The sequence below is a fragment of the Planococcus citri genome, chromosome 3 (genome assembly GCF_950023065.1).
Source record: "Planococcus citri chromosome 3, ihPlaCitr1.1, whole genome shotgun sequence".
NCBI classification, from domain to species: Eukaryota; Metazoa; Arthropoda; class Insecta; order Hemiptera; family Pseudococcidae; genus Planococcus; species Planococcus citri.
The window spans coordinates 45,032,385-45,053,412 of record NC_088679.1 but is presented as its reverse complement, the minus strand read 5'-3'; the positions used below and the strand labels follow the sequence as shown (position 1 = coordinate 45,053,412).

General features: G+C 33.2%; 2 protein-coding genes across 3 annotated transcripts in view; one reads left to right on the top strand and one right to left on the bottom strand.

Moving 5' to 3' along the window:
* Positions 1-21,028, bottom strand: part of LOC135840687 (carboxyl-terminal PDZ ligand of neuronal nitric oxide synthase protein) — an 86,892-nt gene that overhangs the window by 43,880 nt on the left and 21,984 nt on the right. The window contains exon 1 of one of the 2 annotated variants that reach the window (XM_065357321.1): positions 1,698-1,748. The exons of the other annotated variant lie outside the window; for it this stretch is intronic. Within the exon in view, the coding sequence (XP_065213393.1) occupies positions 1,698-1,715 (18 nt within the window). The 5' untranslated portion in view covers positions 1,716-1,748. Of the gene's footprint in view, positions 1-1,697; positions 1,749-21,028 lie in introns of those variants that run through there. 2 annotated transcript variants of the gene reach the window in all.
* LOC135839756 (uncharacterized) lies at positions 16,801-20,604 on the top strand. Its single transcript, XM_065355945.1, has 7 exons — positions 16,801-16,986; positions 17,104-17,221; positions 17,311-17,370; positions 17,700-17,745; positions 17,825-17,874; positions 17,970-18,006; positions 18,246-20,604. The coding sequence occupies exons 1-7, from the start codon at positions 16,965-16,967 to the stop codon at positions 20,367-20,369; spliced, it is 2,457 nt and encodes an 818-aa protein (XP_065212017.1). The 5' UTR covers positions 16,801-16,964; the 3' UTR covers positions 20,370-20,604.

The window sequence follows — 21,028 nt, the reverse complement described above, 5'->3', positions numbered from 1 at the left end:
CATCGAAGATGGAAAATACGATTACAGTTTGCCTAACTTATGGTTACGTTTTATCAGGTATGTGCTTCATCGATCGCATAAAACATTTTGCAACATTTGTTTCATTTACCAAGCTATAAGAGTAAATAATGCAAAATTTTCTCATCTTCGAGGTTTATGTTGGTCTTAAGCGGTAAATATTCCAAGGCAAACATAAGAAACCATTTTGCACCACAAAACTACCACAAAATATGTACTAGCAAGCTAATGAGAACGTAAATACGAGTATCATTGAAAATTTTCAAAAGTTAAAAACACATTGAAATTCACACAGGTACAGTATAGTACGTCTACGAGCGACTATGGTTAAAATTACATATGAAGAAATTCGTAGGCAAAAAAACTCGAATAAAGGGCACTGTCCATCTCAACAATGTTATCAAACTGTGTTGCCAAAACGTCACGACGCGACGTAAAGCCATAAAACAAGGAAGCCGTAAATAATATGTAAACCGCATACATAAATTAGAATATCGCAAAAGATCTTCGATACGTATACAGTGCACATACGAGTGATGAAAATCCCATTCGGAGACAGTCTATTTATAAATAGCGGGGCTACGAAAAATAAATAAATAAACGTTGCACCACCAAAGAGTTTTTCGTTAACGATTTATTGAGAATAAACCGAACGCTGCTTGAATCTATTTTTGAACCTATTGCCAACTCCCTCCCATTCGGACTGAGTCGATGCGAAAGGGTCGCGGCGATAAGCAAAAAGAACTAAACCGACCCAATAAAGTGCGAAAAGAATTTCAAAAACGTCGTTTCTCTCTATGAGCCTCTGACAAATGCCAGTATATGTAAAAAGTTCATTAATCATTCGTGTAAAAATCATTTCAACAAGGCAAAATACATAAAAACTTCAAATTGAAAGCGAACGAACAACTATGCGGGGAATGTGACCGAATTAGTTCACCTGGTGGGTTATTTTTAAAGCGAAACGTTAGTAAAATTTCATTTTCGACTAAAACTTTAAGATAAGCTTTTTCTCCCCCAAATTTAACATTACGTACACTCGACTATACCTACGCACCGTTATTATCTATTCGCAAAACGACGCAGGAAAAAAACGTCCTTATAAATCAGTTTGAATTGTAGGCTTTCCCGCAAGCTAAAGCTTTTCTTCATGAACGCAGATGGTATTATTTTGGAATTCTAGCTGTACCCTTCTCTAAAAAAAAACACACACACACACAAACTACCCAAATTTGTAACGTACACAGTTTTCATTTGCTTCCCCTCTTAAAAATATCCCATTTAATATGGCCTAGTTAAAAGACCTAATGTAGGTAATTACTTCTGCCCATTTTTCAAAAAAAAAAAAAAAAATCGCGATAAAGTATCAAAATTTCCTCTATTAATTATCACCTTTTGTGTATTCTTAAAGAAGACCACACTACGGTCTGAATGTATAAAATTTATAAGTTAATTACTCACTAAAATCTTTCATTTGGTGAAAAATTAATTCGACGAATATGAGAATCCTCAAACTTTCTCTACCACGTTATAAAAGCATCTAAAATGCGGTTTACTCGACCGTGTTTCATAATTATTATTCTTATAATTAATTGAATAATTTTTCACGACGTTATACCGTGCATTTTATGGTAGCATATCAAGTTCACACATACCTACAGAAAAAAAGCTTTTCTTACCCTACCTCCTTGAATCATTCAATCATAGAAAGCCAGAAATTAAAACCATTACCAACCTGAAACAGAAAATAAACAATATTTGATTAAAATTAGTGTACAAAAAAATAACGTTGATTAAAAGCATCAATTTTAAAAGGTTAGGCCTAATAATTAACGACCTTTAACAACAAAATGTGCTTGGCGCTGCGTCCTAAAACGATATTAAATGTTTTTGTAGCGAAAATCATCGAGCAAAATTGAACAAGGAAATTATAATCCTTTAATTATAATCTACGCTCTTGTGAAAATTGTTAGACCTTTTACTAATCTCTCGAAGAAAAATAAAAACTCTTTAATGGGTACCTTTTAGCGATAAATGGAATGAATAATTACAAAATTTAATTAGCTACAAATTCTTTTCAAAAAAAAAAAAACGAAATAAATACCACTTTCGGCAAAACTCCAAAGTAATAGTTTTAAAAGCTGATTTAAATCGGTTAATGGTTTATGAATTTTAGCACGTGCCTTAATCGCGAATTTCTGCCATTATATCATAGTCGTATACTTATGCTTGGTATGTATGTACATAAATGCATTATCACCAAAAAAAAAAAAAAAAAAGGTTTTCATCGTAAGTAAGTTTAATAATTCAAATTCATCATTCTAACTATGAACTATAAAATCTACGCAACGATCAACAATCGATATCTTGTGCCGTTCACAATTATTTCATACCAGATTAGATCACTTACATTGGGCGTGTGTAGAATATGTTGCCTATCTTTGAATTTCACAAGGCATTATTCCATACGCACACGGCAAGAAAATTATCACTACTTAAGTGGTTACGTTAGTTCGCTGGTGTTTTTTCAAAGCATGAATTTTGAATGTTTTCTACCAAATCAACCCTCCTTTCCTTCTCACCATCCTTCGTCTTCCAGCAAAAATCATATCGAATTTTTCTCACGCAGCATCGCCAGTAGTCTTGGTTTAAATGGAGAAAATTATAACACGTTATACAAAGAAAATTCGTTGCATAGTATGTACAAAGTACGTATAAAAAATAACTGATAAAAGCTATTTGCGGCAAAAAAAAGTGAAATAAAAACACATTCGAAGGACGTAAAAAAATATAATTTTTTTTTTGACCACATCACAATTCATTATCGTCCAGTAATTAATCAACAAACTCGCATTAAACTTTTCATCGTTAATATTTTTATATGTACGTTGATGAAAAAAATATGAAGTTTAATCAAACTTCGATAGTGGATTGTGGGAAAAAATCAATCTGCTTTTCAGATTACTCGAACACGACGAGAATTAATTAAGTGCGAGTATTTTTAGTCTGAAAATATTCCATCAGTATAGTTACAGATGATGAATTTTGAACTTTATACTCGGATAAATACGATGACAACTGGAATGAAAAATTCTTTCATTTCCTTTCTGTTTTTATCACGACGAATATAATATGTACTTAGAGAATTTAACAAGAACTCGAACGTATTTGAAAAGGTCAAGGGTGTTTTTCCAGACAGCTATTGAATTCCAACTCGTGATAAGATATATCTTATCACGAGTAAAGGACAATTATTCACTATAGTGAATAATTGTCCTTTTTTTAAAAAACTAAAAATATCATCGGATGAATGAAGATTTTGAGAAATAGTATCACTAGATATGAAATCAAAAAAAGGGAAAAAACGAAGAAATTACTTGATTAAAAAGTTTTAAAAAGTCTAAGAAAATTAAAATTTTTTCTAAAAAACCTATAGATGATTAGGTTTTTATAAAAAAGTATGCAACTAAAAGTTGGAATGGCTTTAACCGGGAGGGGAGGGGAGAGGAGAGGAGGGGAGGGTTGTAAAAATTCTACATTTTTTTCGAATTCATTTTTTTTGCGTTTTTTTCAATCCCGCGAGATTTTATCAACCTCAACACACGAATATTTACTTTGTTAAAACGAATATTTTTTTATTCATAACTTTCATTTTTAACGCGTTTTCTCCGGGATTTTGATCAAATTCAGCAAAGACCTTCATTTTGAGTGGAAAGTAATTCAGAAAAATAGCCAAAAACTTATGGGATTTTTTCGTTTCATTAAAATTGGAAATAATGATCAAAAAATTGGCACCGCTGCGTTTCAAAATGTTTTCTCAGTTTCATGCAGAAATTATATTTTTTGATATTTTGGCATAATTCATGCAGAATTTTTGCGAAGAAAAAAATTTCAAAACTTGATTTCATTCAAAAACGAGCGATTTGCAAATTTTCAATCGCTCATCGCAGTAGAACACTAAAAGTGGTCTCGGATTTTGACGGCCATAGCATAGATCGATGCTGATGCAGAATCTCAAATTAATCTTTCATTTGGGCGTGGACCACTTTTCCCAAAACAAGCTGGGTAGCATCAGGTACGAAAAAACCACAATTTTTTCGTAAATTCCCTTTTTTTGAGAGCGCACACCTCTCTTCTAAGGGCGTCTCTAGAGCTAGAATTTCTTCTGAGCAACTTTCAACTCAAAATGAAGATCTCTTCTGAATTTGGTTTAAATCCGCCAACTTTTTTTTTGGGAGACTACCCTAATGTACTCACGTTGTTATCATATCAATTAACTTGAGTTCCTTACCTAGAGTACAAATTTCCATGCATTGAAAAACACGCAGTACAGTATATGAAAGTACATAGATTTATTATAGGGGGTTTTCAACAAAAAAAAATCTATTATGCAAACGATTAGCAATAATTATACAAATATGGCTAATATCTAAATTTAGAAATTTAACAATTTTGTCAGATCGTGACGATACTATAGAGTATAGACTCATTATATGTACCCACCTTACCAAACAAGAGAGATAATGTAAGCACCTACACTCATCTTTTACCATAAATATCACATTCGGGATATAAAAATATTTGTACATAAATGACATCATTGAGTCGCGTAAAAACAGACACCATACAGCATGAATATCAAGATAAACACGCACCTATCCTATCCTACATCCCAGTAGGTTAATCAGCGAATTGCCTGACAAACCAGTGTGCATGAGTAATTCTTGCGATTTTTCTGACCGATGCAGAATTTAAGGTTACGGTGAATCACGCTACTAGCTTTAATTATTTTGCAATATGAATACCTAATGTAACGTGAAACGTACGTATTTTTTTCTTTACTCGTTTAACGTAATAAGTAGTCTATGAACGCATCACATACTGCATTTTTTCTCTTACTAATACGATGATTTATCGCGAATGAAAGACAAGCCGTTATAAAATGTACATATGTAGATGTAGTACGTGTAGACTTGCAGACGTATAAACACGGTGCATATGGAGCATCACTCTATCAGGATAGCGTATAATTATTATTACTCGAATCGTTGTTGTAATAAGTGTACTCGCACAACATCTTAATCATTTTAACGCTTATAACACAGTACAATACTTATTTTTCAGTTAGATCCATTCGTTGAAACACTTCTGTTAATAACCATAAGATGAACATCTGAACATCTCTAATGTAGACTTATGTACATTGTACATTCTGCAAGTATAATAACTGGCAAAAGTTGAGCGAGGGATTTTCCGATGATAAATGATGAAATTTTTGAATGTTTTGTCAGTATAAATTAGGGTCATTTGAATGGGAAAGTTTTGCGTCTCACTTTAAGAGGAAAAACTTAGGATAGGCAATAGACATGGGTATAAAAAAATACAATTTACTTCAGAACGTAAAATAAAATAATGCACTTTGTAATTTCAAAAAAAATTCAGTCTTATGATCGTGCGAAAAAAATCGAATAATTTTTTCAAAATTGGCTACAAAATTTTCTGGCAATTTAATAAAACATACGAGTATATACGTACGTACTTCATGTAATATGAGCACTGAGCAGGTAATCGTAATCTGTTGTGCAGAATACATACTTACTTACCTATTTAAATACATACATCGACATTTCAAAATTGAGTAATCCAAAACGCAATATGAATCACCACGAGGAAGGAATAGAAACACGGATATCGTAGGTAAATAATTAGCATTCATCTCATACTCCACCTACACGAGAGAACAGATATCGCTGTTCTCCGCAAGAACAAACAGCTTTAGCCATTTGCAAGGTTAGGTACAATACATTCGCGCGAATTTTACGATCTAATTATTAGTTTTACACGCATTTACTCGTACATTAAACATAGCGTGAAATTTGTCGCGATGCGTCGCGACGAACAAAATATTATCACCGTGTCATCGTTCGAATACATACTACACGCATATTTCTTATTAGTCGTAAAAATACCACCAACCATCCATCGAATTAGCACTATTCGGTAATTTGAATTATCAAGTACTACTAGATTACAGCTCTCAACACATTTCAAACTTTGAAAATGCATAGATACTGCGAGATACACAGATTGAAAATTCTAGTAAATTACTTAAAAAAATGTGGAGAATCTCAACGTACCTGAACGATGGTAGAAATGGACGTAAATTATTTTTCCGATGAAAACGAAAGAGCCGAAAAGGACGCAAAATGTTTTTGCAGAACTATAAAAATTGTTGAAATTTCGTCCACATTGTCTAAAATGGTTTCGAATCGAAAATACGAGTAGTACAAAACCTGCCGAAAATTGTCTTAATTTCGAACTCAAAATTCTTCAAAAATTCTCAAAAAAAAGTTATGATAGAAATTTTTGAATTTTTTGCCGAAATGTGACCACATGACAAAATTTATCAAAAATGATCAAAATGTTTTTAAAAAGCGTTAAAAACATTTTCGTATAAATATTCGTATTTCTCGCGAAATTTTAAAAATTTTTGATAAGTCGCAAAGTCACTTATGAATAGTTCTGCAAGAGTTCATTTTCACTCGAAATTTTAGAGGGGGTAGGACGACTTTAAAATTCGAATACATCCTATTATACGAAGTCAGGTCAAGATTTTTTTTTTCAATTTAAAAGTTGTGCAAAAATTCGTCCCATTTTCCAATTATAATATCCATCCACCATAATGGTCAAAATCTCAACTAAACTTCTTCCAACCGATATTTGCCCTCTCAATTATTTTGAATATAGGCAATATGATCGTTCTGAAATTTTCATCAGTCATGCTCGGTTTGTCGGTTACGTTCTAACTTCTAGTCTGGTCACTTTCTCCCCGAACACCCTGCATATTTCAACAACATCCATAATCTTTCATTCACCATCATCCAGGTCTCAGTAGCTAGTAACTAACGTGATTACCTATACCGATCTTTCCTTACTTTTATGTAAAATTAAACGAAGGATCTGATTCATCGACTTCGTAAAACCGGATGATCGGAAATAATCGATAGCACTTTCATGTCAGATAATGGAGATATAGGATGCACCAAACCAAAAGTTGGTTAATCGAGATCATACTGCACTCTAACCATATTGTGGTATCTTATGCTTTACCTAAATAACATAAATCCTGAAAATAATAATGTTTCGGTATGGTAGGCAAATAAAACAAATTATGATACGATGGTTCGCCATTTTTCACACTAATTCGATAGATCGCTTCGAACAGTTTATTATAAATTATCGACGGACACGATGCGAGACAATATTGATTTAGATGAAAAAAATTCCACTTGAAATTTCTAAAAATGAACTTTTTTCGCGATGGCAGCAGTTAAATTAGTTTGTGTGTTTCGCTCGGCTGATTACGCCGGTAAATAAACTGCATAATCTACGATGAAATACAGAAAAAAGAACGAAGAAGGGAAAAAGGTAAACGTACCCGTACCTACCGGTTTCCAAGTCATGTTGAATTAGATTTTTTTCACCAAATGGCGAATTTATATTAAGAAAAACTATCACGTTTGTTGAGAACAATTGATTCACCTCCGCATTATACGCGACACGACGCCCAATAAGGATAAGTTGATTTGGTGAATTATAGTTTACCGACGAAAGATTTCATACTTTCGACGAACCAATATTTTCGATTATGTACTTCGGTGTTATCTGCATTTTTACTCGATTGGGGAAAATTTCATGAAACATTACGCTATTAAAATGTTGCTCGAGAAGCGAAAATTTGTAATCAGTGAATTTGAGCGAATTGAGGCGACAACTGAGATCAACTTTTCTTCAGACCCACGTCAAAACTTCTAACGAGATGTAAACATCTTCTAGCCAGATATCAATGAAATAAATAAATACTTAATATCCACGTGGATGAAGTTTGTACCGTCGCGTCGAAGGTATTTCCAAACGAAATGTAATTTTAATACGATAAAGTTGGAGATTACCTTTTCTCCAGCAAGTAACTGTGATTTATGAAGAGTACATTATTTGACTTGCAAATTTTATAGCTTTTTGTTTTGTTCTTTAGGAAATTTACTTTTTATTTTTCGAGAAAAAAAGAATCGAAAAGAACGCGTCGATACAACGCGAAAAAACTAATTGTAAGTTGGAAATTCGTTTTTATCACAAATGTTTTAGGTTTTTTCCTTTCAGTAGGTCCAGATGATCTTTTCGTTCTCTTACTACAGTATGATAACTTTTCTGAACATTGTCAATTTGTCAGTTCAAGTTCACATTTGGCGCACACATGGATTAATAAATTTACTAGGAAGTTGATTTAGTTTTGTAATTAATAGAGAATACTCGTAGTTTTAAAACTCAGAATTAACTATGATGAAAAATGAACAAAATGAACAAATTAAAAAATATGCTTACATACTTACATAGTTTTATAATTCGAAATTTGAGGTTCAAGCTTATAAAAAGGTCACTTAAGATTTAATTAATTCGTTATACTGTTTTGAAAGATTGGAAAATTGAAAAAAATAGCCAACCAAATTTTGAGAAAATGTGACTTGCTGATTTTCACGAAACTGAGATCGCAGAGTTTAAATATCTACACGAGTCTCTTCAATTATTCATTTTTGTAATGGATGGCTGGGGAAACAGCGAAGGGTCAGATCAAAAAAATAAGCCGATATTTTGAAAAATTCATCCATACTGAAACACTTTAAGATGTTGAAAGGTAATTTGAAAAAAATAAATAAACAAAAGTAATGACTACTGCTTTTTGCTAACGAATTACATACAACATAGGTTAGGAATAAAGACCTAATAATGAGTCGTTGTTTTCAAAAATTGACAACTCGTCCTACTGAAAATGACGTGAAATCCACACAATGCATTTTTTTGTACATGTAGAGGCAAGTAGTGAAGTAAAGTAGTATTTTTGTGAGGAAACTTATAAAAATAATTTCAAGTTAATGTACCCTTTAAGGATGAATTTTAAAGAAGATTAAATTTGGACAGGTCGACTTTTCACACGAATGTGATATTTTTTCATTTCGAATAGATTCGAAAAGCTTTTTGAAATACAAGCTTATCCTTTAAAAGTAGCCATAACGTCAAAAAGGCTTACAAAAGATATCTCGTCTCTAAGCTGCTATCAAACAGTGCCCTTAATACAGAATGTCTCAACGTATAAAGCGCCTTAGCGTTGGAAAAATTAGGTCCATTTATTCTACACGGTGTGAAACTGAAACAGCTCTATTATTTCATAATAATTAAGCATTTTGATGGGAATTTATACCATGTTATAGAAACTGATTAGAATAGAAACATTTTGTCCAATTTTTGCAATTCTTGAGTCATTTTGATCCATTTTTATCAATTTTTAAAAATGCGATTCAAAATTAGAATCTTTTAACGCAGTTTTTGAAAAAAAAAAGTATGAAAATGACTCTTTTTTTCAGATTTTATATAGGTAACTGTGATCTCGAAGAGCTTCTAAAGCGAAGATTTTGCCATAAAAAACTACCCATGCCGCTTTCCAAAGACAAAAAGGATGAGTTGAAGTATCTGGTCGATCAAAGACATAAAATTTTTATGGCTACCGGTAAAGTTCTGTGAACTCGGTAAAGCAATCAACGTGGGCAATGGTACGAAACGTTACCATATACAAAAATGCAATGGATACGTACAAAAAGGCATATGTTGGAATCCAGTTTCTGCTACACGACTCATTGGTTCGACGGTTTATTCCATGTTCAAGGGCAGTGGTATTAAGGCCAAAACTTGCTTTTATGACCTTGAAACAGGTTTCATCGGTCTCACTGTCAGCATACAAATTTAGTCGCGAGAGCACTGAAAGATTTTATTCGTTCAAAATTAGCGCCAAGCCGGGATGAAATTTTTTCTCCATCGCACCTCTACCTTTATTTCTATCACAAACAGTCTAGACTTCAGACAGATGGGTATTGGGTATGCACTTAAAATGAAATATCTTTTAGAACTCCCTATACTGGTCAAGCGTTGTAAAAACCTAAATCCTATTTTTAAACAAAAAAAGCTCCAAGTTGAACGAGGCTTACTTTGTTTCGAGAATCAATCGAAGCGAATTTTCAGTTGGTTTAACCACGTAGCTCTCTTTAAAAACGTTTTTCTTACAATCTCTACAAAGTAAACATTTTTATATTTATCTCCATTTCAACGTTTCATCAAAACATCAATCAAAGCTTTTCAGCTGGGTGTTTTTTGCTATATAACTTTTTTTTAAATAACCAAATCACATACGAATTCACTCATCAAACAGTACCTACTTGTAATAAATGAGCAAAAAATTACCTCTAGCCAATCGTTTTAAAAAGCAATAAAATTTTATAAGAGATTGTTTGATAGGTACGAAAAATAAATAAAAATAATAGTAACCTATGTGTTTAGTTTGGCTAACGATTCTCGTAAAAATGGGCTCAATATCGTTTTATTTTTATAAGTTTTCTCAATTTTATGGCCAATAGGTCAGTGAAAATATTCCTAGAAATTAAATTTTCAGCAATGTTGAGAGGTCGTTTTCCTTTGGTATAAAAATTGATAACTGAATATACAAAAATCTTTTCAGCAAATTGGTACTCAGGAGGTTCAAGTTTTCCATAAATTTTTCCATTGAAATACACTATTTTTTGGCTTATAGGTACTGAAGTACGTTGACCAAAGCTCAGATTTTGGAGTTTTTGTAATTTTTTAAAGCACGTTATTTTCGCAAGACTTTGTTGATTGAGGCATAGTATTTTTTGAGTCAAATGCAAAATTATTTCAATACTTATTAGTATTACAGAATTTGCTAAAAATTCCCCCCCCCCCTTCAAAGTGGAATTTGAGTATATTAAAAGCTTTTTAGAAAACAATTCAGCTTAGGTAAGTAGGTATACTTTTAGGAAAATTTTTCATAAAATTTAAGAATGTTCGAGGCATTTGCCATTTTAAAAAATTTGAACCTTAATATAATCAATAAATTCGAAAATTTTAATGAAAATACCAACGTAATAAAATTACAATATTAGCTGAATAAATAACTATGTACTTGAAAAATCATTTTTTTTTCTATACTTCTCTAAACTATTGGAATTTCATAAAGAGAAAATATAATATTTGCAAAACAGCAATTCGCATCTTGTCTCGTATTTGGTAATTTAACCGTTGAATTTATAACCACATTTTGATATTAAATTTTACTTACACGTTTTGCAACGCCAGTTAAATATTATCGACTAATATAATATTCGTAGGCGATAATACATTGGAATATAATTTGTAAAAAAAATTTGGCAAACGTACGAATTTCCTCCTACGAATCTCGTTTGCTATACGAAATGTTTTTTTTTTACCTCGACGGTGTAATTCACGAATTACGTCTTTTTCTCTCATATGGTAACTATTTAATCAAATGATCTAACGCAGGCTTATTTCAAACTTCACAGTTAATGATAACATTTACCGACGACGCGACGTTGATAATGACCTACATCGATCCGATTCATTAAACTGAATAATACGAGTAATACTTCATTATAGGCTGGTTTCATACCACAATTATGCGGTAAGAGATTAATTACACTGAGAAAAAAAATAAACAAATAAGTACGCATTAAAAAGTACCAACAGCTCAAGTTGAATCATGATAATTAATTTTTTTAAAAACACTTTCCAAGATTGATAGACATCTTTTAAAAAATTATCGATTCAATAAATACGATTTTTGAGATCAATCTCACTTGTTTAGAGGTTATGTTCAGAGCACATGTAATTTAATACTCATTGATGGAAAATTTGAGGGGAAAAATTAATAGATCAAACTACGAGTAAAAATTATTTTGAATTTTTCAAAAAAAATCATCATAGTAAGTAGCATTGAAATATTCATTCCGGAGAAATTTCCTATCGGTAATTTCGTCACATTCACGTGAAATTTTGCGGTAGGATTTTTTTTTTTAGTTTAAACAAACCTTATGGTTCAGTTGATTAGGGAAATAAGACTACGTGTTTTCGTTCCAGATGATTGTCTTTGGTTGAGTACCTACATTTGCATTATTTATGTATATATGACGTATTTGCGCTTGATAAAAACGTGTATAGGTTTATCTCGATGCTGGTAACAAGTATAAAGAGTGCACAATGAACCCCATCGGTTGCATACCGATGTTCAGAATCATCTTCCGACCATTCCACCGCACCGCTTTCGGCTTACTTTGTACTCGATGGCACATATAGGGTTTCCTAAACTCAACATACCAATACCGTAGCATACGGAATCTCCAATATGGTATGTTTGAAAGAACTTCAGATTTGGGTGAAAGGAGTAGGTACAATATTTTTTTTTTGGTACGAAATGTGGGTAAATGAAGAGCGTTAAATTTTTTTTTAAGTTTCAAGCGTACCTATTTATTTAGCTCAATAAGCATAAAATTTATATTTATTTATACCCTTTTCCTCTTCCTTCCAACGGCGGAAACTAATTATAAGAGGGCAGGAAGTAATTTACATTCACCTGACTGTTGAACTGGGAGACAAAATATACTCTTTCTTCACCTACAGTTGACATTTGGGAGGAGTATCAGTCAAATAAAATCTTTTTTCCTTGACTTGTTTGGAGGCTAAAGAAAAACAGTTTAGTATTTTGGAAAATTTGCATATTTTGCAAAGATCTTTGATTTTCGACCCTTTTTGGTATTTTAAAGCGAGCAAGATATCGAAAATTTTGATTTAAACTTCGAAATGTTTAATTATTTGTTTTTACATTGATCTTTATCAAAACCATGGCAGACGTTCCATGTGAGACTCCACACTCTTGGCTCGGGCTACCAACGTCTATACAACATACAACCAACACCTACTAATATTGCATTCTTGATTCCATATAACCGGGCTTATAATTAGATCGGAAGAATTCGGTAAAAGATGAATCAGACAAGACAGAAGTGAAGAAAAAACATGATACTCGTACGAACTACGAAGCATGAAATATCCAGTAACCAGTTCGATTTCAAGACTGCGATCCACTCGAAAAGAAAGAACCACTGGACATAGACGTAGAATAGTACGTCTACGAACGTATATTAGACACAACAGCTGCAAATGCGATCATGTTGTGAAGGCCCTCATTATCCCACCCTGGTTCTCTTCCTTCATATGCACTCTAGGCCTATCTTCTAACTGCACTGATTGCCTACGGTACATCAAGGGTGGTTCTTTTCGAACACGAGCCGGTTCAAGGACATTTAGGATGCACCGTTTCACGCACAAGCAACCTGATGTGAATAGCAGATGAAAAAAAGGTACCTGTTGATTTACAAAATCTTCGTCATTCTATAGAAACACACTCGCGTAGTTTATATTTAATACGTATTCGTACGCAGCACAATGCATTTTACACGCGTTCGATTCTCCAATAACAACCGGCATAATTCGCCAGTGTCGCGTGGTCGTTATAATATTTACACTTTCATTAGCTGCAGTCATCATTAGCGGATTAATCAACTGTTACTTACTTGGAGCAATTAACGCATGAATCACTGGCGATGGTGTTGACGTTTGTTATGCATACCAGTAGTAAAGGTACACCCCATAAGGCATAAGTTAACGTGGTGTGAGTGAATAACGAATTAAGCATATAAGAAATTCTCAGAAAAAAATTGTCAACTTTTTACAAATAATTTCTCGAAATGTCAAACTTCTTGTGAGGCTATATGACCTACTTACATAACGATTATCGAATAATAGATTTGACGACGATAACATATATTTTCCTGGAATGTACTGATCTCGATAATGACTAAGAACATGATTTTCATGATCATAAAAAAAATATTAGAGCCGGATTATCTGAAAACAATTCGTCAAATGATAAGTTATTCATATTAAAATTTAAAGAGCATGTGCTGTAAAAATGGCGAATTGACCACGAACAAGATTTTGAAACTCTCATCACATATTACCCCTTCCATCTCAGCTAAATTGAAATATCTGTTTAAAATATTCATCTTCGGCAGTTTTTAACCAAATTATTTCAAACTTGCAAGAATGTCAGGCGCATTTGAAAGTCATTCATGAGAATGTTTGAATTGGAAAGAAAAATGTGCATCTTGTAGGCAAAATTCACACATTTAATTTTTTAACCGTCTTTAAAGGTGCAATCATAGGTACAGAAATCATCAATTGGGAAGGATCACAAAAAATTCAGCTCCGGAGGTGCCTTTGAGGATTTGGAAAGGAAATATGGGTTCTCAAATTGGGGGCGTTTTCGAAAAAATCGTGTTTTTTTGGCTCAAGCATTAACTCAATCTGTTTTGAGAAAAATATCCCAGTTTCAAAAAAAAGTATTTGAGATTTTGCATCGACTTTGGACATTCCCATCAAAATCCAAGACCATTTTTAGGGTTCTACTGAGCGGTTGAAAATTTGCAAATTGCCTATATTTTGGGGTAAATTATTTGTGTTTTAAATTCATTAATTATGACAAAATATCGGAAGATATCATTTCAGAAATTGGGGAAATATTTTGAAACGCAGTGGTGTCAATTTTTTAAATTATTTTTATTGACAATTTAAAAAAAACGAGAAAAGTAGCCGAAAATTTTTGAAATTTCTTCGGTTTTTTGAAATGCAATAGTGGCCAAAAAATTGGCACCATCGTATTCCAAAATATTTTTCCGGTTTCAGAAATCATTTTTATATCTTCTAATAGCCTACAAATTGGAAAAACTTGGGCTAAACAGAAAAAAAAGGTTGTCCAAAAATCGACCGGTCAATTTGTTACCTTCGAATAGAGTTATCAGCCCTAAAGTTTTTTCAAGATCCATTTCCTTTCAGTAAAACTAGTAAAACCACCAAAATTACAAGAATGAAAAATAAAATCTGAATTTCTTGAGAATTTCTAAAGGTTATATCCGCGAAAAATCGATGTTTTCCTCAAACCAAGTTGGCAACTCTGTCTCTGAAATGTATCTTATCACGATGAGGATTACGTCAAAGCATAAAATGTAAGAGATCTTCAATTGTAAACATTTGTTTGCAGCCAACATTTAGTTCAGTTTTTTTCCACTACTTCGATAAATGACTACCTACACTTTCACCTATCATCGCCACAAAACATGACCATTTTTTCGACCACGTTGTTATTATCCGAGGGCGAATTGGCTGCCGGCAACGGGCTACAAATAAAGAAAAAATCACATGTTGTTCGCCTCCAGTTTGATCAAATACAATAGCGATGTCCAGCGGGGCGAATGACAAAAAATCCCTTTTTCAATTTCCAAATAAACAGAACTGGTTCCAAGACGTCTATATCCCTAAAACCACCACCATCGTCACATAAGAGGACAAGTGAGTTGAAAAACGTATAAATCCACAAGAAGAGAAATTTGTTGCATTACTATATAGATACAGAATCGAGTTAGTTTGTTAGTGGGCGACATTAATTTTTATGAGTATGACTTGAAATGGAGTACTGGTAAACTTTCCTGTATTACATACTCGTATACATATTGTAGGTAGTCTAAGTATACATCTATCTAGAGAATAGCTTTCTTAAAGCGAAAAGAAACCATCGACGAGAAAAGCTCATTATTATTCTCAATACCTTGTGAATTTTTTATTCGCGTGAAATTTTTGGAGGTAAAAAAATTCTATAATGCGACTTATATCACCGAAACGTCGACTTAACGCGAATTTATATTCAAAAGGTTACACTAAATGAAAGTGCTCGCCATGTACATCTACGTGTTGGTTTGGTAGTATCGTTCTATTCGCTGATTGCTTTTACGTTACGCGGTGCCTTTTTCCGTAAAAGTACATTAATTTGCAAGTCGATTTAAAAGCTTAATCGCAGAATATGTACTTAATATTACCGCACGTTGATACCGAATTAATCCTAGTGTCTCTACAAGTTTCGGGTAATTCTACGCCAACGACGCGATGTGATTTCATTATACGAAAATTTTGCATTATTCGCAGATTTTAACTGGCAAAGTTGGCTTTTAGACTTGGAACAATACTACAACAGCCGCCATAACAGAAAGAACATGTTTGATAAAATACATAATCACACACACTACAAAAACTGTAAACATAGTAGGATGAAATAATAATTTACGCGCGTTTGTTTATAGGTAGGCAGTCTACGTGTATATGAAACTTTTCTTCGAAGCAAAATTATGCGTAATTTACCACAAGGCGAATTAAAACCACCGACAAACTTTTCATCGGGGAGCTATACTAGTGTCAACTTTAAAATCAATAAACTTTTACACTCGAGCACGTAAATACGAATTTTAAAAAAATAAATAAAAATATTACCCGAGGTGCTTGGGGGAATTTTAAACGGGTAAAAAAAATGTTTAATGGGAAAAAATGCGAAATTCAAAATTTCTATCCAAAGTAACGAAATTGCTTTTACGAAATAATTCATTTCTCCTGGCGAAATCCTCAAGTCGGAGAACTTTGAAGAAATATTTCTAAAGAATGAAGGATATTAAGCTCTACAGTACACATAGTTACGTATACCTAAGTACATACAAGTTAAGCTTACCCAAACCAAAAGCAGAAAGCTCAACTTACATGTCGACTACGTCTTTCGTTAATTTAGACATAACTTTAGCAATAATTCGAAATACTGCTTTTTGTTTCAACTAGCGACTATTTATTAAATACGAAGCATTATAAGCGTATACGGGTATACGTAAAATGACTCCACATAGGTTCTCAATAATTAACGTTTATGTTAATTAATTTTATCACGAATCATATCTATACTTGGTTGAGTGGTAGATAGCGAACATCTCATTTTTAATCAGTTCGTCAAACTAGATGAAGTTGAGTTTATTACGAGGAGGAGATCGTGAAATGAATTTAAATTTACATCATTTACGATGGGTTCCTGAATTCTGGTGGAATGTTGGCCATTTTAGTATTGTTTAATAGTATTAAAACAGACATAAAGTGGAATTATGGCCCGTCTCGGATGTCTCGGTAATATACCTAGTTTTTTCGCTCTTTAATGTGCCAACTTTGGAACCACCTTGTCAGCTAGGTGAACTTCTATTTTTTCCTAAGCCAGATTATAAAAGCCACAATTCTTAATTCCAGGGTCCATATTTATGGGCTTAGTTGCCCAAATTTACCTCTCAACGGCTTACGAATCAGGAAGTTTATGCATGTACCAGGCAATGACATTTTATGAAAATTTTGGATTGGAAGTTGCTTAGTATGTATACGTAATGATTTTTACATTAATTTTCGCAAGTTGTATTTTTGAACATTGCATTTATAAAGAAAATTTTCGCTTATTTGCAGCAAAATTATAAAAAGAAAACTAGGATCTCGTGTTTACATATTCACCAATTTGACCCAAGAGTAAGTATTGCTTAACTAATTCAAAAGTAATCGAGCCTAATAAGTATAATAAGTTTTAGATACGAAAGTTAGATACTACTCGTAGTAAGAGTATTTTTCAGAGGAAATGACTTTATTTTTCAAAGTAAAATTTCAAAACCAACGCACAAAAATTTTAAAATTTATTACAAAGATGAAGAAAAAATAACTTGACAAAAACTCAATAATGTTTTGAATTTCGATATTCTGTTAGAATGACAGAAATAAAAAAACCGCGATCTCAACAAATTTTTTTGTAAATTATGCATAACTAATTCAATTTCCCCCCCTTTTTTTTGCGATAAGTATAGATGGGACGACCAAAAAAGACTTCAAGATTACGATCAAACATTCATGGTAAGGGCAATTTTTAGTAAAAGGTGACCAATTTTAATCAGTTCAGTCAACAAAATAAAAATTCCATTATAATTTTCAGCTAATAATTGGAAGAACGGAAAAAATGTACAACTTATTCGAAAAACTGGAGTATGTATCAGAGGGAGAAGGCATCAATGCATCTAATTATCATACCTGTATCTCCATTATACATTTGTTAATCATCCAATTATTGAAATTTCCAGAGAAGTGAATTTCCAAACCGGATTATTGGCCGAACAAGTAAGTGCGGATTTACCAATTTGAAATTTCCCCATCTTCACAACCTATTGGACAAGTTTCGTAATTTTTTTCTGAGGGCAAGAGGGAAGCAAACTTTTAGATAAAAATTCAATTTTTTTATTACTCAATCAAGTTATCAGCGCCTGTTTGAAGTGAAATTTAGCTCGATGAAAGAACATCAACACAAACTAATTTCATTCTCTCTTTTTAAATTTTTTTTTCATTATTTTATTCCACAGATAATTGATGGGAACAAACCGTATTTGGACTGGGCATCCGAATACATTCCACCATATAACGCGAATGAAACGACATCAGCAGAGAACATGTCCCTTTCAGATACAAACGAAGCATTTACATTTTGTGAAAATTTCATTAATAAAAAATACGGACTGCTTCCTCCCAACCACACCATATTTGCTGATGTTGATATTGAATTGAATTCTAACCATACATCAAAAAGAATGCCAAAGGACGTAGAGCCATACCAAGATTTACTCAAACAGACTCAAAAAGGCGAAAAGTTGCCACCTGATGCAACCATTCCTGGGTTAGAAATGGAGAAAGACGATAATCTGCAAGCTATGGATGAAGAGGAAGCATCCATTAAAGAAAAACAGCGATTAATTAGAGAGCAACAGATGATCGAAGCTAAACGGAAATTTGACATGCAACAAGGCAGGTATTACGAACGAAATGAGCCACAGATGTATGAAAGAGATCACCCAATGCCGAATTATTACGAACGAAATGATCCCAGAATGTTTTATGAAAGAGATATACCAGGAAATTACAAACAAAATGCTCCTGGGGGCCTTCACGAAAGAGGTATGCCAGGGTATTATCAGCGAAACGTTCCTCCAGAATTTTATCAAAGAAATCCACCAGTGGATTACGAGCGAAATGCTCTACCGCAGTATGATTATTACCGAAGACATATTCCAGTTGAATATGCACAAAATGCTCCTCCAGAATATTACCGAGGGTATCCTCCTAATGCTCCACGAGAGTTCTACCAAAGATATGCTCCTCCCAATTATTATGGACGAAATGCTCCTCCAGAATATTACAGGAGGTTTGCTGTTACTCCATCACCAGATTGTGGCCAAAATGTTCCTCCTGAGTTTTACCAAAGAGACATACAAGAAAATTATGAACAAAATGCTGCTCGAGGGTTTAACCAAAGAGGCATGGCAACCAATCACGCACAAAATGTTCAAGGAGTGTCATCTGCTAAGAACACACCACGAAAATCTCAAAATTTGAGAAAAAATAAAGATACAAGAGGATCCAATACTTCCGGTAAGCCAAGCAAAAATGGACAATGCTCAGACCAAGCAACACAAAAGACTGCTGCACGACGAAGGAGCTTTATGGAAGCCATACATAATTTCATTTTCTCGGACAAAACAGACAAGGAAGAAACGAATGCAAATGAAGCTGAAGTTGGACGCAGGGGTAGAAAAATAAGGAAACGAATGCGTGCTCGTGAATTTACTGAAACTTACCAACCTTACGAAAAAGTTGATGAAATGGATCAGAATGAAATCGACGAAATGGAAAACCCGCAGCCTGATACTGTAAAACATTACATATATGTACAACATGTTGACAATCGAAATGCCGCTAATGATCAAGCACCTAGAAATGAACGTAAATCAGCGAGAGCTTCTCAAGGATCAAGGGCCAGAAAAAATGAAAAACCATCTGCCAGGGTTCGTAAAACTGTTCGTCCCAATGCTCGAAAAGCATATGGTATGAATCAGGGAGAAAATGTTGGAGCAGATATGAAATACAATTACAAATGTGAAGAACCCAATAACTACCAAAAAAACGAGCCAGTTTTCAATTACAAATCGAATAATGTTTATGATAACCTCATGGCAGTTCAGAAAGACAACGCAGGTATAAATAACTACCATGTACCAGGCGATCACATCATTAGACCTCAAAATGAACAAAAAGCAATTCAGCAAATTGATAAATTACCAGCAGTTCATGTGAATCAGTTCAATATGCGTGGAGACAGACCCATGAGCAATCCCAATAACCTACCAGTTTTGCATGAAATGCATGCGCAGGCCATCCCAAATTTAGGAGTTGCAATGAAAAATCCACCAATAAACAACTTTGAAAAAATCAAGCAATCTAGAAAGGTGAAAAGTGCACCAAGGGTTCGAAAAAGTAGGGCCAAAGCAATGAAAAAGTCGGCCAGACCGCGTCCAGTTGCAGTGAAAAAATCAAAAATGGTCACTTCTGCTCCTCAGTATCACATGGATCTCGACGGTCACTCCACATTGCAAGTTATCGATGTTCTCCATTATGATTATGAACCTAGGCAGAATATGATGATGCTCCAGTAACCCCTTTCCACTTTGTACATTGAAAAAAAAATTTTTCTATTCAAGATTAACCTAATCATAAGTAGTATAGAGACGTAGATTGTATTTGTATTTTTTTTTATGGAAGAAAAAAATGCATGATGTGATCTCACCCTCACGTCAATTCGACCTGTCTCAAAATCCATAAATCAAAATATACTCGAATCAACCAAATTGAAATTAAAATTAAAATTATTTTCAACGCTTGTTCTCAAAAAAGTAATAGATATGTCAGAATGAAAAATCACTACGCACATAAGCATTTCTACTTTGAATTTTGATGAAAGATTCATTTTTTACTTTCATTGGCTCATACATAGCTAGAAACTTTTTGGAAAAATTAAACTTGTTTGGTCAATTGAATAAAAAATCATTAATTTATATCAACCATAAACGCACCTTCAATTTTTCATTGATCACTGTACAGTCAATTTCAATTTATAAATATAAGCAATTGACTTACTTATTCAACTCTCATGAAGAAAATTTTCACTCACCTGAAACAAAAAACAACACAGAATATCGATTAGATACTTCAAGATTGGAAAAAACCTCAAATTTCAAATCTTTTGATTATCTCATCTCATATGGAGATGAGGGAGAATTCAAATTTGGCACCCATTCCTAAATTAAGGATGAAA

What these genes read in the sequence shown, in the direction of transcription:
- LOC135839756 (XM_065355945.1), top strand. Translation starts at nt 16,965, where the DNA reads ATGGCCCGTCTCGGATGTCTCG. An exon ending in GGCCCGTCTCGGATGTCTCG is followed by an intron (nt 16,987 to 17,103) that starts GTAATATACCTA and finishes TCTTAATTCCAG; the next exon opens with GGTCCATATTTATGGGCTTA. An exon ending in TTTGGATTGGAAGTTGCTTA is followed by an intron (nt 17,222 to 17,310) that starts GTATGTATACGT and finishes GCTTATTTGCAG; the next exon opens with CAAAATTATAAAAAGAAAAC.